The sequence below is a fragment of the Aquarana catesbeiana genome, linkage group LG10 (assembly GCF_042186555.1).
Source record: "Aquarana catesbeiana isolate 2022-GZ linkage group LG10, ASM4218655v1, whole genome shotgun sequence".
Classification (NCBI taxonomy): Eukaryota; Metazoa; Chordata; class Amphibia; order Anura; family Ranidae; genus Aquarana; species Aquarana catesbeiana.
This window is the reverse complement of record NC_133333.1, coordinates 196085576-196104189: the sequence shown is the minus strand read 5'-3', so window position 1 is coordinate 196104189 and position 18614 is coordinate 196085576. Positions and strand designations below refer to the sequence as shown.

The following is an 18614-nucleotide window of genomic DNA, read 5'->3' as shown; positions in this document are numbered from 1 at the left end:
AGGGAATCCCAACTATGAATTTGATGGTACTTCCTATTATAGCAGAAAACTCATGACCCACTGACTATTTCTTTGCCAATAAAATTAAAAGACATATGATGGCACCTCTTAAATCCACCCAACTTGAAGCCCTCCTTTCTAACACTTCACTCCCTTTTCACATGTTTTCAAAGATCTATCAATTGTTGTGACCTCCAGGATTAGATCCCCCCTTCTTGTCCAAGTTGGAATGCTACCTGGGTCAGACCTTTTCTGATAATAAATGGAATAAATGTTTTATTATCGCTCACAAATTATGCATGACTTCCTATTTCCAGGAACAGAATTACATGATTGTCTCTATTCGATACCAGACTCCCACCAAGCTAAGTCATAGTCATATTCTGCTGAGCTGGGTACCTCTCTTCACATGTGGTGGGGGTTTTCTCTGCACACAGCCTTTTGCATAGTTGTTTTCTCAGTCACAAAGACATGGTCATCTCAGATAGTAAGCCTCCCTTCAGACGGTTAAGGAGTTAATTGTATATTAGTAAGTAAACATGTTACCCTTGGTCATACTGGTGCTTTCCAAACAGGATAAAAATGGAAAAGATACTTTTTCTATGGGATCCAAAAAACTATGGCCAGTACCTGACTTACCAGTCCTTAATTGGAATGCATGGAGGTGATCAAAGATAACATTTTCCCCATCTCCTTTGCATATTTTTTTGTTTACAACATTACAGTCACATATTATATATAAACATATAGGAAACAATAGAACATCTTGCATAGTGTAGCATGACGCTCAGACTGATTTATTAAAACTGAAACAAAAAAAGGGTTTTATTTTTTCATTGAGAACATTTTAATTTTCTTAGTTTTGGATAGAGCAGGGAAAGTTCTTCTGGCTGATTTACCTAAACTTCCTATTCCTACACAACAGGTAGCAACAAGACACCTACCAAAAATGAGGGAAATTTTCACTCCTTCAAAGTTTGTATTGGAAAACACAGCCCCTTTGGAAGATTTCCCCACTATTCCTGTTTTGGATTTCCCTTACATTTCTCCCCAGGAGACAATGGTCCTTGTGGCAAAAAGTAGTTTAGCTACAGATGGCAATAAAAACCTTCAACAATAAAACTATACCAAACTGACTGCTCATTGAAAAACATAAGCATGGATGCACACTCAAAATGGTAGTACTGTATGTATCCAATAAACAGCAGAAGCTAGAATGGCAGGGTTGCATCCAACCGTTTTACTGAGGTCCCATGACAAAAAAAAAAAGTTTGAAGAGGCAGAGGTCCATTTGACAAGGGGGTCCTTTCACACTGCTCTGCAGCAAAATCACAGTTCCACAATTGTGCTGTGTTTCAGATGTGTTTCTGCTGCATTTTTTTTGTTGTGACTCAAAAATTGATCAAAAGCGCAAAACGTGGTGCATTTTTGGTGCATTTTTTTATGTGTTTTTGTTGCATTGTTGCCGTGTTTTCCATTCATTTCAATCAGGAGCTGCGATTGTGGTGTGTTTTTCAAAACCACACCTAAAATGCAGCATGCAGGACTTTTCAAAATGCACCGCACTTGTAGCGCAGTGGTATGAAGATTCCCATAGGATTTATAGTAAAGCATTTGTCTTGTGCAGGAAAAACATATCAGTGTGAACAGGCCCTTATGTGTGCAAGATAGTGTGAAACTATAAATATAGTGCACATACATAAACTGTTATTAAGTGACATTCATAAAGATCATCCAATCATATTTGTCCCATGCCTGTACCAGGGTACACACAGTCAAGTAGTTGCACAAGCATATTTGCATGAAAGATCCTATATGGAAACATGTTAAAATCTTATCCTACTTGTAGTACCCTGCAATAATGGTGGAGAACATAGACATTTAGACAGCATGCACTCCTTTAACCAGAGGCAATTCTGTGATGTGTGCCAGCCAGACTGGAATATACAGTATATAGAGAGAGAAAGTAATATTACCAAAGGGGGTACTGGAACAGAATTATTTTTACCATTCCTTTCTGATCATTAACAGTTTTGGTCTTCCATTACAGGTGCTTCACCCTGTCCCAGATTATTTTGTGCTTTGGATTGTTATTTTTGGCTTATATTATTGTTGCATGCTTTCCATATGGGAATTTCACTGTCTGCATCTTTTCCCTATTGAGCATTAGCACTGTCTATCATATGTGCCATATTTTGCAGGATCAAAGCCTCCTTTGTCGTGACACTTAAACCAATAAAGCCTGGTACACACTACAAGTTTTTTTTTTTTTGTTCAATGAAAAAAACTGTCAGCTCCGGTTGGAGCCGCTGTACTAACTATGTGAAGTTAGTACAGCAATCTCCCCCGCTGAGCTGTTGTGTTCTGACAGGGGGACCCCCCCACCAGAACATTACGATCAGGGCTCTCTGCCATTGGCTGAGAGTGCTGATTGGGAGTTGGTCGGCTGCTGGCTTTCCAAACGGCCGACTTCTTTTAGACAACCCGAAACACATGGGCTAAATGACGTACATGAGGGACATTTTTTTTAAACCAGCTGATGTCTCCCAATATTCGGCCTGTGTATACAGGGCTTAAACCTGGTTCCCATGATAATGAGGGTCATGTTAAGTGGAAGTTCTATCATTCTCTGGGCAAATTGTGTGAATGGGCAGAGCCAAATGAAGTTTTTCAGTCTTTAAAGTGCAGAGTGGGCTTGTTCTGCAGTATGCCACCATCAGAGTATTGTGATACGGTTCACATCATAAGTGAGGGGTATATAGTCACTTTACCTTTTTGCTATATGGCTGACTTACTATGATGTGAAAAGTATACATTATCTATAGAGAGTATCCTGAGGGGCACGTGGATCAGGAGGAGTTAATGTGTGCACAGATGGGTTGAGTGTTATTAGGTGTAGCTCATGTTGTTTGCCATCTTGAGAAATGGATTTTGGCACTGCTCCAAACCATCATTGTACTATGCCTTTTCTTTCCCTTTTGTATATCATTACTACAATATAACCTCATTAAAACTGTGAGTTTTTTTGGTTAAGTGATAACGTTTTATTTATTTGAGCTATATTATGGTATCGCTGTTAACCCTGAATAACCATTTTAAAGGGATAAGGGACAGGTGCTGGGTGGACTTGTTGCTACTAGCTTTTTATTGCTGTCTGTGTTCCCCTGAAGGGATTCATCCCTCTATTTGTTCTAGTGACTGTTGTAGGGATGGGAGAATATGTCAAGGTTTGATTTACCAAGGGTTTGGAGATTCCTGTTTGAAATGTAGCAAACCCAAACTCTCCATTTTTAGCCTTAATGGGTAAACTGTTGTAAAAAAAAAAAAAAACATGGAAATCTGGGTACTGTCATAGGGGATATGTACCAGTACACAAGAAAAATGTAAAAATACAGTATACTGGGGAGATGGTCGTTATGCAACTTCAAGGACAACATTGAAACTACACAAATCTTTTACATAACATGCTTGGGGTATGCCTTATAAAATTGGCCAGTAGCTCGCTAAGGCTGTCCCTGTTCTCACTGATGCAAAACTGTCCTGACATGTGGCAATTTCTATCAAGCTTTTGTTAAAAAGTAATAGACTGCAGATTATACAGTAGTAAAAAAGATTACAAGTAGGTGTTTTACTACAAGAATTAGGAGACCCCGGATGATATAGCAGTGAAGAAAGGTCAGCAGCAGGACATTGTTACATAGCAAGGCTAGGCTAGGCACTATTGCTCTTTACATTATATTATACAATATAGAAAGTAATAGTTATGTAAGCACCGTGCTTCTAAAATGACATAATAAAGACACTTTCATTTTACAGCTTGGAAGTTGTACTTCACAACACACAAAGGGATCTTAAAACAGTGTCAGTTTTTTGTAACTTTTATTGAACACAAGTATTTTGACAGAATGCAAAGTTCTCCATTAGTACTCAGTATTTACAGCAGTGAGAATGGGAATAAAGTTGGTAGTCAATGATTCACTTGGTAAAAAGTTTTGTAACAAGAGAGAAGGCCCCAGAAGTAGGGAATGTAGGGTAGGGATGTGAATGGAGGCATTTGAACAGCATAATACAGAAGGCCCACCTGGAAACTCAGGCCTCATTCATGTGTCCTGTACATAATATTTCATCCATGAACCCAACACCCCAAAAAAATGAATGTACAGTTGTATGTCACATTTTAACAAAAGAACACTTAACTGTCTGAAGGATGCAGTGTGAGCTTGCTCTCGCCTATTAGCTGATAAATATGCAGTGTCTAAACATAATAACGCAATAATAAACACATACTTATTACATGGTTATATTACTAGACATAAGAAGGAAGTGTTGGTCCCTAAAATAAAATTGTGTCACAAATCCACTCAGTGCATCAACAAAACATGACTTAGGGCACAGTAGTTATAAGTCATTTTCTAAACTTTTATACTTGAGTTATTAACAATGACATTTTGTTCTGTTTATGTAAGCAAGCTTTTGCTTCATTTACAAGCATTTTATTCTTTCATTATGTTAAGAGGAGATAGTATCTGGCTTAACTGTTGTAAAACTAGAGTATATATCCCAGCATGCTATACAGCCTAGAAAAGACCTAAAGCAGATTAGCTGCCATTCACTATGCCTTAAAAAAAAAAAAAAGGGTAAATCAAATTTGAAAAAATCAGATGTAAGCTGTTGTAAAAAGACCATTTAAAAAATGCAAGGATATTCTTAAAGCTGAACTCAAGAACTGAAAAACTTCTCCTCCTTGCAAGAGTTAACTTCTCATTTTGCCTAGGGGATGATAAGCTGAGGTGGGTAGACCCTCAGCATCCTCCCATACAATCCAGGATCACTGGCCCTGCAATTGTACGGGATGATGTCAGAGAACTGTGACCAATTGGGCAGCAATGGGAAGAGGCTTTGAGATATCCATCGCATGAAGAGGAGGAAATCTATGGAAGCAACTTCATCTCCATATTCATTATCATCTGCTAAGCAAAACAAGAAGTTTACCCTTGCAGTATAAGGGGACCATTCTTAAGGGTAAAGACTTTTAATCCTCAGGTTTAAACTGCACTCACTGCTTATACATAATGGTAGTAGCCTTTTTGTGAACTACACAGAAACTCACAAGGTGGCAGTGGTTCAGAGCGTAACTCTGACATGATTACAAAAGGTGTCATTTTGTGTCTTAAGCTTTCGTTAAGTCTTTAATAGTGTGAAGTGAATATTTTTTTTACAAAATGGCTTCTAGAGCTGTGCTTAGGCTGCAATTTTACATAACTCACAGAATTCTTAATTTTTGGATCTGGAAAGAGCAAGGCCTTGTCCAAAAACATGTGGCATGCTTACAGATGGTCAGATATGGGTGGTGTGTTTCAGCTCAAGAGTGCAACTTAAGTTCTCTATTTAATCAAGCAGAACTCCTAAAGTGAATCTAAACTCAAAAAGTGAAAATTTTCTGTTATGGGGAATAGCAAAAGATGTTAATTTTGCATAAGCAATGCCACGGAACATGTACCTTATAGCTAGCGTTCTTCCTAAAAAAGTAGGTACTCCTAGCTACTCCTGTGCCTACAGCCTCATATCTGTATATCCACAGTGGGAGATCTAGGGAACTTCTGCCTCTCATTGCTGCTTGTAGGAGATTTAAAGTGAGACTTGGTAATATCACTACTGTGCTCACTCATCTCCTAGCTGGAGGCTCTAACATGAGAATGCAAAATCCTGCCTCTACCAAGATGGCGACCTCTACACAGAGACACAGTGTAGAGCAAGGAATGGGAATCAGCTTCATTGAAACCAAATTCAATAGTACTGACTAGTCCCTTGCCCTCTATATGTTTTGTTCTTGTTTTTTGTTTTCTTATTAGCAGAGCTTCCAGAGTTCAGTTTAGTATTTCTTAAAGGGGTTGTAAAGTCAGAAGGTTTTTTTTTATTTTAATGCATTCTATGCATTAAAATAAAAAAGCCTTTTGTGTGCAGCAGCCCTCCTCGGCCCCCCTAATACTTACCGGAGCCCCATCCTTGTCCAGCGATGTCCACGACACATGTCAATCAAAGTCAGTTAGCCAATCAGGAGAGAGAGGGGGTGGGGCCAAACCATAGCTCTGTGTCTAAATGGACATAAGGAGCTACAGCTCAGCTCAGGTGCCCCTATAGCAAGCTGCTTGCTGTGGGAGCACTTAACATGAGGGAGGGCCCAGGAGCACAGAAGAGGGACCCGAGAAGAGGAGGATCTGGGCTGCTCTGTGCAAATCCACTGCAACAGAGCAGGTAAGTATAACATGTTTGTTATTTTTTATAGAAAAAAAATGAGACTTTATAATCACTTTAAGCACTTTAAAGAACTCCATAAGTGTTACTGCAACTTGATAAATCAGGGCCAATGTATCCTATTTTTTCATTTGGACAAGTATGATATGGTTATAGTGTGTGTTAAAATGACAAAAAATAAAACAAAAAGTAATTGACCATCCAAAAAAAAAGAGCAATTCATATGGATTCATTTCTAATTCAGTAACACGTATAACGTAACATATAAGGTATAATTGATATTCCTCACTTGGCATTAACTATTAGGCAAATCCCTCCATTTCCATCCCTATTAACATTAAAGAAAATGCAAAAAAAGGAAACAAACAAAAAAGTAAAATTTAGCAACGTGACAAGACCATTTTTTCACAGTTTGAATTTAATTAGCAATGCTCACTGTCCAGATGCAAAAAATACAAAACAAAATAAAAAAGGTTAAAAAACCATTTAAACAAATGCTCATTCACTGTTAAAGGAATGGAAACACACCATAGCAGAACTTTGCCATTTTCACATAATCTAAGGACCAGAATGAAGGATTTGCTGGGGTCTGAGTCTGTAAAACTCTTCTGAATTGTAATTCCCATCAAATATTATTCCACCACCATAACTATACTTTTTGAAGCCTTTTTAATTATGATACTATGACAAAAACACATTTCACACTAATATTCACACATTTACTGTGCACAAGCTGACAGCAATTAGAGAAAGGGACATTCAATTTTTTTATTATTTTAATACAAATTGTTGATTTTCTTATTTCCTATTTTTTTTTTCTTGATCAAAAAGAATGAAGCAAACAAATGCACATAGTATCAATCTAATATTCTCAAATTGTTTGAATGCCGTGAAAAGTTGTTTTTGAGAAGGTTTCTGCATCCTGGCAAAATTAATGTAAATAAGAAAATAAAAGGAATTGCTTGAAGTGTATAGGACTATAGCTGAGGGCTGGCATCAAATCGAAGGATTTTGGCATTTCTTCATTATGGCTAATACATATAGTATTCATGTTGCTTAGAAAAACTAGTAAATTATCATTATCCTAAGTAGAACCTTGTAAATATTCCCAACCAGTTCACTCACACCCTTTAATATGCAAAGGCATCTCTACACAGGTAAACCTTATAGATCTAACAATAATTGTCTTCACTCAACTCAAGCATAGAATCTATACACAATTGTCAAGACTTCCTTAAAAAAAAAAAAGTGTTTATGGTACAATTATATTTATAGGGCTGCACCGAATTGCAGCATTATTTTTTCTTTATATAGAACAGTTTTGGCTGACATACCCTATAAATGTAGCAAAGGCTTTTTGATATCACTAGTGTCTTGACAAGAGGTCTGTAATCTAGGATTAAAACTTTCTACAATATAATGCCCAGTATATGGTATGGCAGGCACCTATCACTATCAAGATATTTAATATTGATTTTAAAGAGCCTAATCCATAATTGGTATAAATTGATATTTTAGGCACAAAAATTTTGTGGACGTTTATGAGTATTCTGCGTGTACCTGGGTAGAAAAGATAATGTTACCCATTGAAGTAAAGAACACCTCTAATTATTTACAGTATGCTGTGAAAAACAGCACCTCTAATGCTCCCAGCCAAATAAGCTTTACTTGATCAATCGTGTGGCTATACATGCTTTGAAAAATAGATGCATGATACAAGTCACTACACGTGTTCCTCTACTGCGGGGCAAGGGAGGTCTGGGAACTAGGAGCTCAGATGAGAATACCAGATTAAGGAAAGGGTTATTTTATTATACTACAATTTACTTGTTAAAAAAATTCAGTGTTTTATCAGATTTTTTTAATAATTTATAAAAAAAAAAAAAAAAACCTTGTGTGGGCATTTTTGATGACCTTTAGTTGTGATTTTCTTTTTCAAAGTCAAAGAGAAATAATTTGAGCTAACAGATCATAAAATGTTTGATGGTTTTTGATGGGGTTTTGTCATGTTTAGTTTAACAGTGTATTATTTTTGGAAATAACATTTATTTAAAATGATTGTAGTCTTGATCATAGCTATGACCATACATTGGATTGAATTGAGAGAAAAAAAATACAGTAAGCACATGTGTGGCACGTTGAAATGCAATATTCTCAAAAAAAAAAAAAAATCGATGTATATAGAAAGCATTAGAGAAGATTTTCAGTTCAGGCCTCTTGACTGAAAGTGGCTGAAGAAAAAAAAATTGCGGGCATAGCCTTCTCTTTTGCATTCTCAAATACTGTACTATAGAGAAGAATAAGGAGAATGTGGATGGTTGCAGTGGGCAGTAAAACAGCTCATATTTTAGACACCAATGATTAGGAGGCCCATAATCTCATGTCAGAAATGTCTATGGCAATGAATCAGAATATACCATGCATGAAAATGAAAGCAAGCATTTGACTAATATGAACAGTAACAGTTACCCGGGTAGTCCTCCTAAAGTCCACCTGTTGTTATTCTAGTGTAAGAATACCCTTCATAGTGAGTACATTAAGGTCTTTATCTCTGCAGACACATTCCAGCTTCCGTACACTGCTTGTAATTTGTTAATGAAGCACGCAGCTATCTTTATTCATTGAGGGGTGGGATGTACAACATTCATGCGCCCCACTAATGTGCATCCATGGTGATCTAAACTATACTTAAGGGATGCTGCAGCAATAAATCCTTAGAAAATGAAGGGTGAGTTAATGATGCTTAGCATTTAACTGTGAAATCATATTAACAACACACTTGTGAAATGAAACAGGACCAGTCAATTGTAAACATTTGTTTTCCCCTCAAAACATCTCATTACAAAGCACGTAAGCTAGTTATCCAATATATATTATGTAGATATTCTGTGTCTTTTGAGAAATGCAGTTGCACAAATCATTGTGAAAAAAAAGCACATGAATGAGAAAAACAATTGGTTGTAAACATGGAGGAAAAAATACACACACACACACATATATATATATATATATATATATATATATATATATATATATATATATATATATATATATATATATATATATAAAGATAGATAGATAGATAGATAGAAACAACAATGCATGTCAATACTGCAAATTGAAATATAAAGGAAAAGTAAAAAATATACATTTGGCATCCTACACAAGGAAACAAAAATATATAGATCCTCATCTGGAAGCAGTGCAGTGTCAAGATAGAAATTTAGGTGTAACCAGTGTGGCCCACATTCATATAATATGTTTAGGTTTCCCGCAAGCCAGTGCCTGAAAAAAAAAGTTTAAAAGCTGATCTACATTTAATGCCGTAGAGAAATTAAGGGGCCCATAATTTAATATGACTGAAACCGGCATTTTTAAGGTGAACTAATATTTACAAAAATGCAGGTTATCAGTTTGTGAGGAACAATGCTAAGGCTTGAGTATCATATAAGTCAGTGACATTGCATGCCAGTGAAGACACTAGTGTCTTGTTCATTTATAGGCCAGACTCTTAGGTCAAAAACAAGAAAGTGACCAGCTTTAAGACATATCAACTTTATGTGAGAAGGGTTTTGTGGACATATTAAAGAGGTGCAAACTGTGGTACATAGGGTATTCTATTTTGATTGTAGACATTTCTTTAATTTAGATTAATGAGGGGGTTCATCAAGTGTTCTATAATGTCTATGGAAATTGTACATTTGCCATTGTTATCTACGTAAAGAATCTGTGACATACTTAGCAACACCAAAAGCTAATGTGTATCTACAAAGACTATGGGCCTCATACATGAAAGTTTGTTATTGAAGAACAGTTTCTATAACCCATTAGAGCCAATCATATTCTTTTGAAAATAATGACAATAAGTAGCAATATCCTACTGGTTGCTATGAAAGATAGAAAACTGTTCTTCCTTTTATGCACACATTTATGCAAGAGGCTGTCTACAAGATTAGACAAGATTAGGGTTACTGAGATGTTCTGAGTGTGCTGTGACATATTACAGCCCATATAAAGGCTTGAGGTTTATTATAAGAGACATTCATACAATGTAGTAAGACCCAAAGTTGAAAGGATTTCCAACCACTGGTTGGGTTATATATATGATAGCAGTATCAAGAATCACATATTTAGATTTTTCTTCTATATTTAATAGTAAAGTGTGAACTTCAACGTGATATTGCCAGGCTATTTTTTTTCCAGATCCAGTGTTCAATATAGCTACATGGAACGTAAAATGGTTTTCATAAGCTCAGAACAACATTCATTTTTATATTCAATCGTTCATCACTTTGGCTGGACTGAGAAAAGGCAATGTAGCCACATGCCTCAGAGTGCACCAGTCATATCAACAACACCTGTTTAGTCTAAGTTTACCAAAAAGTATTTTTCATTGTGTCTCTTGTTCCAGTTTGCCCATGAGATGCTCTTAATAGTAGCTGCTACAGAAATCTCCTGCATTAAAGTTGTAATTCCAATATAAAATAAAAATGCTTTCTGTCGGACAAAACCCATGTTGTGTTGACCTGGTACAAGATTGAGTGCATTTATGATAGCCGTTACAGAAAGAGCAACAAAGTGAAAAAACAACAGACAATAAGGCCATCAAACGTGTTTTCATTCATATCCTGTATTTACCAATTACCTAATAAAGCAGATTGTTCACTTATAAGACACATACAGATTTCTTTCTCTCTTTTCCAACATTTATTTGCCTGTACAGTGGTCAGATGTATCAATCAAATCCTCACACTGCCAGCCATGCAAGTAAAACAAGTTTCTACAGCTCAAAAGTTCGGGGTGAAACATTAACTGACATTTTGCTTAGTGTATTGTTTTTGAGAACATTTAGATTCTGCCTGGATGTCTCGAGTTAACGAATAGTTATAAGCAATGGTCTTAACTGTCTACACCTCTCCTTTCCCACATGATAAATAAAATGGGAATCTTTTTTTTGTTTGGGGGGGGGGGGCATTGCATGGAATATCTCATATCAACACTTTACCACTTGACTTTGTTCATAAAAAGCATATACACAAGAGGTGAATCGTTTCTACAATCTCACAAAAACATACAGGTTTTATTGAAAGAAAAAAAAAAAAACGCAACAAAACAAAAATAATAATAACAACAAAGGCCAAGATTGGAGAGGAATGATGAAGTGTTTGTGTGTATGTACCCCACTCTGTAAATGGCTAGCATGAGGCTCTTCAGACATTATTTTTTAGTATCCACTTTCCCCTTCCCATTTAACACTTTCCCACCCCCCGAGGACAAATCATGCTTTACTCTCGTTCGCGTTTGTTTGAGTGGCTTCATTGGGGACTGTTTTCACTTCTGCTGGGGTGCTCTTAGTGTCTGATTCTTCTGGCTTAGAGTTCTCTTCTACAGGGGCCTTCCTAGAAATACACAATAATGAGAGAGTATGAGAACAGTGGATGATATCAAGCATTTACCAGATGATAAATACATAAAAAAACAATGTTATTTCACCGAATACATACATATTTTCAGCTTACATGGACGAATATTTAGCTTAAAATGAAAGTGATATGCACAGAAAATTAAAAATACAACCTAAAAGCTCATTACAGTCAGATCTGGAACAACACTGATAGTACTAGACACTTTTGTCATTGGTCAGAATGATTGTAAATGTGGCCCGGGCCTCTTGATGAAAGCTCTAAAAGGAAAACCAATTTATTAGATTATTTGTGGGTTTTGGTAGTCTGTTATAGAAAACTTTAAGAAAGAATCTAATTGATGTGGACAACACAATTTTTTTCACTTTTTCAATACTAATGTTAGAAATGATTTAAATTGTGTGTATAATCTGGGTACAGGGTGGCCAAAAAACTTTGGACTCATCCCAGTTTAACCACCCTACAAAGACACTTGGGTTTCAACATCTGTAATGGTCGTTATGACACAGAGATTTCTCAACTTGTGCAATGGAGTCAATACTTCCTTTGAAGGAAGTACAAATGTTGGAAGGCAGCACAAGCATCACTTCATCAGGCAAGCTTCAATGTACATGCCATACCCTGCAGCACTGTACATAGATAGGCAGATGTTTCTCCTTTATTGTTCTTGGGTAGATGTTTTTTAGTCTGTGTGGTTTTACCTTTAAAACATAAGTTAACCTCCTTAGCAGTATTCCCGAGTGTGGCTCGGGGGGGAATTTTCTGTACTAAAAGCGGTAACCCCGAGCCACACTCGGGATCGCATCGCAGGATCCAGGCAAAGTTACTTACCTTGTCTCCAGGATCCTGCGATGTTTCCCCGCTGTGTGCGAGCCGTGTCCTCCGCTTGATCTATTACAGTGCCGAGCTCCGTTCCCTGCGAGCGTTGCGACGCACGGGGACGGAGCACGGCGCCAAATTCAAAAAGTTAAAAACACACAATACATACAGTACACTGTAATCTTACAGATTACATTACTGTATCAAATTATTTCACATCCCTTTTGGCCCTGGTGGTTTGTCCAGTGCCCTACATGCAGTTTTATATTATAAATACTGTTCTTTCTGCCTGGAAACTGGAGATTGTCAACCAAAAAGTGTCCCTTTACATCAAAAGCAGTTTTAGACCAGCTAGAAAACAGCGATAATAAATTAGAATCACTTGCAGAATTGAGCGATAGTGATTTGTGGGGAAATCCGTCACCAAACACTGAAAGTAACGACAGCGACAATTCTGCAACTGAGCAAATTTTAGTGGTTTTGATTTGATTACATTATTGATTATTTTGTATTATTATTATATTATTTGTTATAATTATTTATAGTTATTTATTATATTATAATTTATGATTTCATGTTTCAAACGTTATCATACCCGGGATGTCTACTAGACTCTTGTTTGGACAGATTTAAGTGAGTTATTCCTCAGAATTACAGGCCTACAATGTAAAATGCCAAATTTCCATGCAAAACATTTTACCACTTTGAGCATCAAAAATCTGAAATAATCATACCACCAGGGAGGTTAAACAGAGAGCGCTGATCGGAGTATTCTGGCAGAGGAGCCATCCCCCTGTCAGAACACAACAGCTCAGCGGGGAAGATCACTGGACTAACCTTGCATGGTTAGTACAGCGGCTCCTGACCGGTAGTGTGTACCAGGCTTTAGGCTTCACTTACACGTTTCCCTATAGAAAAGTGTAAAATCAAATGTAATCAGCCAGGTGTGATTACATATGGGCGTTTAACCACTTAACCTACAGAAGATTTACCCCCTTCCTCAGGCCTTTTTATGCGATACTGCACTGCGTTACTTTAACTGACAATTGCAAAGTCGTGCGACACTGTAGCCAATTATAATATATGTCCTTTTTTTCCCACAAATAGCGGTGGTGTTTGATCACCACTGCATTTTTTATTTTTTGCACTTTTAACAAAAAAGACAGACAATTTAAAAATATATATATATTTATTTACTGTCTGCTATAAAACATATCCAATTAAAAAAAAAATGAAAAAAATCAATTTTATTTAAAAATTTAGGTACATATTTTTGGTAAAAAAAATTCCAATAAGCGTATATTGATTGGTTTATGCAAAAGTTATAGTATCTACAAACTATGGGATATGTTTATTTATTTTTATTTATTCTCTTATTTTTTACTAGTAATGGTGGCAATCAGCAACTTATAGCGGGACTGTGACGGACATTCTGACACTGACACTTTTTGGGAACCAGTGACACTAATATGGTGATCAGTGCTAAACATATGCACTGTCACTGTACTATTGACACTGGCTGGGAAGGGCTTAACATCAGGGGCAATCAAAGGGTTAACTATGTGCCTTATCAGTGTTTATGTGAACTGTGCTTTTACTAGGGGAAGAAATGTAGTTTTTGCAGGGATACAAACTCCACCCCCCATCCCTGTCAGAACGACGATCTGCCTTGTTCTGTGTCTCTGCATGGCGATTGTTGGATGCCAGAGGACATCGAGTACCCAGCACCCGCCAATCGGCTTCTGCTGTGTGTAATCACAGTGGGAAGGAGCCGCCGGTGATGTGCATGCACGCTCCCTATCCAGAAGTGCGGGATCATGTATATACTGTATACCCAATCCAGTGTACAGCCGCCGCCCTGTAGCAGCAAAACAAAACTGCTGTAGGGTGGATGGCAAACGGTTAATGTTAGAAAAGTTTCAAAAGCTCTCTACTTCTTTCAGTCTTATCAGCAAATGAAAGATAAAGATACACAAAGTTTAAGAGTTGATGTTTTATTCTTTTATAGGTGGGCATTGATTGCTTGGACTGCAATCATATTCTCATTTATCTCATAATAGTATCCACTCCAGAAGAAATATTGTACAAAATATAAAAAAAGACTTAGTGGTTAGCAACAGCTAGTTCTGGCTAGTTTGTTAGAAACAAGCCTTTCAGTAAAAACAAGCAATGTTGATAAAATATTATATAATGGAAACTGCCTAAAGAAAGAATTTTCATTGATGGTCTTAGCAACCAACTTTTTCCAATTTAAAATTCTCAACACAGAAGCTAGAATCCAATAGCAAACCAAAACTATTTCACTCCTGAATTTTGATCATAAGCCACAATTCTAAACAATTCTGATCAGAAAAGCACAAATTACTTTGTACTTAAAGTGGTTGTTACACCACTTATATGTACAGGCAAGCCTATAATAAGGCTTACCTGTAGGTACTGTGAATATCTCCTAAACTTGCAGAGTTTAGGAGATATTCAGAGTGCATGCAGCCAATAACATCCATGGCGCATGCACTCCGAAAGTCTGGCTTACAGTGCCAGTGTTCTGCCGAGAAAGTTCCGCTCGGCATATAAGTTCCCCCCTCTACTGCGCCTGCGCAGTAGGTATCGGCGGAAATAGCCGAAGCAGAACAGCTGAAAATCAGCTGTACACGGCGCCTGTAAGAGGGCCCCTCGCGGGCTCGCTTCGCTCGCCACGCTTCAGGCACGGCCTCGCTGCGCTCGGCACTTTTAGATTCCCCCTCTAGGTCCACTTGGATGGTGGGGAAGGAACCTGGACCCAGAGCGCAGGCGCCGTGTACAGCTGATTGAAGCAATTGAGCTGCGGCTATCTCCGGCGGCTGAGAGTAGTATGTACTGCGCAGGCGCTGCGCCTGCGCAGTACAGGGGGGAACTTATCCGCCGAGGGAACATTCTCGGCAAGACACCGGTCCTGCAGAGCCTGTGCCGGAAATGGTGTCTCCTGACCGCTTGCGCGGGAGTGACATCATCACTCCCCCGGACACTCATGGTCCTAAAAACAGAAGGAAGACCGGGTGAAGATGTCAGATGTCTCAGTGCTGACATTGTGGCACTGGAATGATTTTTTCTAAAGTAATTTTCTCATAATGTACTAGTATGCAATGCATACTAGTACATTATGACATTGGCTTGCAGGGCCGTCCCCCTGTCAGAACACAACAGCTCAGTGGGGGAGATTGCTGAATTAACCTTGCATGTTTAGTACAGCGGCCCTGAGCAGAGCTGTCAGTTTTTTCCGTACACACGATAGGATTTTCTGACAACAAATGTTGGATGTGAGCTTGTTGTCAGAAAGTCCGACTGTGTGTATGCTCCATAGAACATTTGTTGTTGGAATTTCCGCCAACAAATGTTTGAGAGCAGGTTCTCAAATTTTCTGACAACAAGATTTGTTGTCGGAAATTCCGAGTATGTGTACACAATTCCGACGCATAAAAGTCCTTGCATGCTCGGAATCAAGCAGAAGAGCCTGGCTATTGAACTTCATTTTACTCGGCTCGTCGTACGTGTTGTACGTCACCGCGTTCTTGACGTTCGGAATTTGTGTGACCGTATGTATGCAAAACAAGTTTGAGCCAACATCCTTCGGAAAAGAAATCCATGGTTTTGTTGTCGGAAAATCCTATCGTGTGTACATAGCCTTAGTGTGTACCAGGCTTTAGGAAGATGCATTATGTCCCCTAAAAAGTGTTGAGTGAGCTTGATTCATGCTTTTTTACTAAAATAGACCAGCCTTGAGTTACAGCTATACTGTATTATTTGCTAGCCTTTTTCTTAGGTCACAACTGGAAAGTTTACAAACTAGCTCAAGGTTTTATTGCCCTCTGTGTCCTTGTTTGGGAGATTTTTGCCTTACCCCTTGTCCTGGTGACTAAGGAGGTAGTATGATTTCCCCAGTCTGCCTGTAAAGTGGTGCATCTGTCTCATGTGTTTTACTGTGCTGCAGAAAAATGACATTTGTAAAGGAAAACATGTAATTTAAAACTACTTGCAGCTGTAATGTATTGCTGGCACCTGGCAATGAAGATAAAAAATCGAGGAAAAAATTGGTGTGGGTTTCCCTTCCCTCAGTCCTTACCAGGCCGGATATATGGATATTAAGGGGAAGTCCACGCCAAAATGTAAAAAAAAAAATGGCGTGGGGTCCCCCCCAAAATCCATACCAGACCCTTATCTGAGCAAGCAGCCTGGCAGGCCAGGAAAGGGGGGGATGAGCAAGCACCCCCCCCTCCTGAACCATACCAGGGCGCTTGCCCTCAACATGGGGAGGGTGCTTTGGGGTCGCCCCCAAAGCACCTTGTTCCCCATTTTGATGGGGATAAGGGCCTCATCCCCACAACCTTGGCCATTGGTTGTGGGGGTCTGCGGGCAGGGGGGCTTATTGGAATCTGGCCCCCAGATCCCGTCCCCCTATGGAAATGAGTAGGGGTATTACCCCTACTCATTCACCAAAAAAAGTGTAAAAAAGTAAAAACCATAATACACAGTTTTTGACAAGTCCTTTATTAAAAAAGAAAAATGAAAAAAAAGTGTCCTGCGATGTCCATCCATCTTCAATCACGGCACCGATGGACCTGAAAAGTAGAAAAAAATCAAACCGAAAATACTCCGCCTCCATGGGAGGTGTCCTGCTGACTGCTGTCTTTTCACTGTGACAGCTGTTATATATGCAAGGACGGGGCCACCTGTTGACGTAAACGGATGACCTCACCCCTGCACATGACGTCAGAAGGGGAGACGTCACTCGGTTACATCACTGGGTGCCCCCGCCCTTCCATATACAACAGCTGTCACAGCGAAAAGACAGCAGTCGGCGGGATGCCTCCCATGGAGGCGGAGTGTTTTCTTTTTTTTTGCTATTTTTCGGGTCCGTCTGCACCATGATTGAAGATGTATGAACATCGCGGGACACTTTTTTTTCCTTTCTCTTTTTTAATAAAGAAATTTTAAAATACTGTGACCCCAAAGCACCCTCCCCATGTTGAGGGCAAGTGGCCTGGTATGGTTCAGGAGGGGGGCCGCTCGCTCGTCCCCCTTTCCTCGGATAAGGGTCTGGTATGGATTTTGGGGGGACCCCACGCCAATTTTTTAAAAATTTGGTGGGAAGTTCCCCTTAAAACTTATGCCAGACCCTAAGGGCCTGGTATGGATTTTGAGGGGGCCCCACGCCGTTTTTTTTTTTATTTGGTTTGGAGTTCCCCTTAAAATCTATACCAGACCCAAGGGGCCTGGTATGGACGTTTTTTTTTCTTATATCTGTCATAGGGTTCCCCTTAACCACTTCAATACACTGTATTTTATACTGTACACTTATCTCCCCCTTATCCCCCTGAGTCATTTTTGGCTAAAGGCATCCTGCCTTTGGCCAATCATGACTCTCACAGCAAAGTGTGCTGTGATTGGCCAAAGCATGCAGTCATGTTTTGGCCAATCATCAGACATCAATGCACTGTAATATCACAGTGCATTATTGGGCGTTCTGCGGCGCTCAAATTTGCTGCGAACGCCCCATAATGTTCAGGATTTGTCGAACATGCGAACACCCGATGTTCGAGTCGAACTTACGTTAGATTCGAACATCGGGCTCATCCCTAGTGATCACAGGGGCACCTTTGGACAGCAGCATTGTCAATCTGGTGGGAGGGGAGTGTTACATGGACTAGCAGATTTGGATAGACTTACAAATTGAATCTGAACTCCAGCTCACAATTTATAAGCAATTACAACAGTTTTTTTTTTCCTGCTGGGATAAAGATTTTACATAAATATAAGCTGATCATGGTAAGCACCCCTGTCAGTGGTAAATGATTTGTCTCACCCCTGTAACTGCTATACCTACAAGGGTGCTTGTTCTTTTGAAAAACAGCAGATGTACTGGTCAATAACTGGGGATTCTGAAAGCCTGAAAAATAAACCTAATGCAGCCATCACATATAGCAACTGGTAAAATGTCATTTAATAAATATTTGCTTTTGGGTTTAATACAACTTTATGTTCTATTAAGGTTAGAGAGGTTGCTATTATTTCCAGTGACCACTTAGGACGTGAGGGTAGATCTCTCCAAAAGCTACAGAAAGAGCAATATAAACCTGTCAC

At 38.7% G+C, this 18614-nt stretch overlaps 1 protein-coding gene across 8 annotated transcripts in view; it reads right to left on the bottom strand.

The window, feature by feature from the left end:
• Nucleotides 1-3862: 3862 nt before the first annotated feature.
• The window catches only part of NCAM1 (neural cell adhesion molecule 1), a 488278-nt gene continuing 473526 nt past the window's right edge, over nt 3863-18614 (bottom strand). For all 8 annotated transcript variants that reach the window (XM_073603080.1, XM_073603079.1, XM_073603081.1 and 5 more), the window contains one exon: nt 3863-11654. In XM_073603080.1, coding sequence (XP_073459181.1) covers nt 11534-11654 — 121 coding nt within the window. In that variant the 3' untranslated portion in view covers nt 3863-11533. The remainder of the gene's footprint in view (nt 11655-18614) is intronic.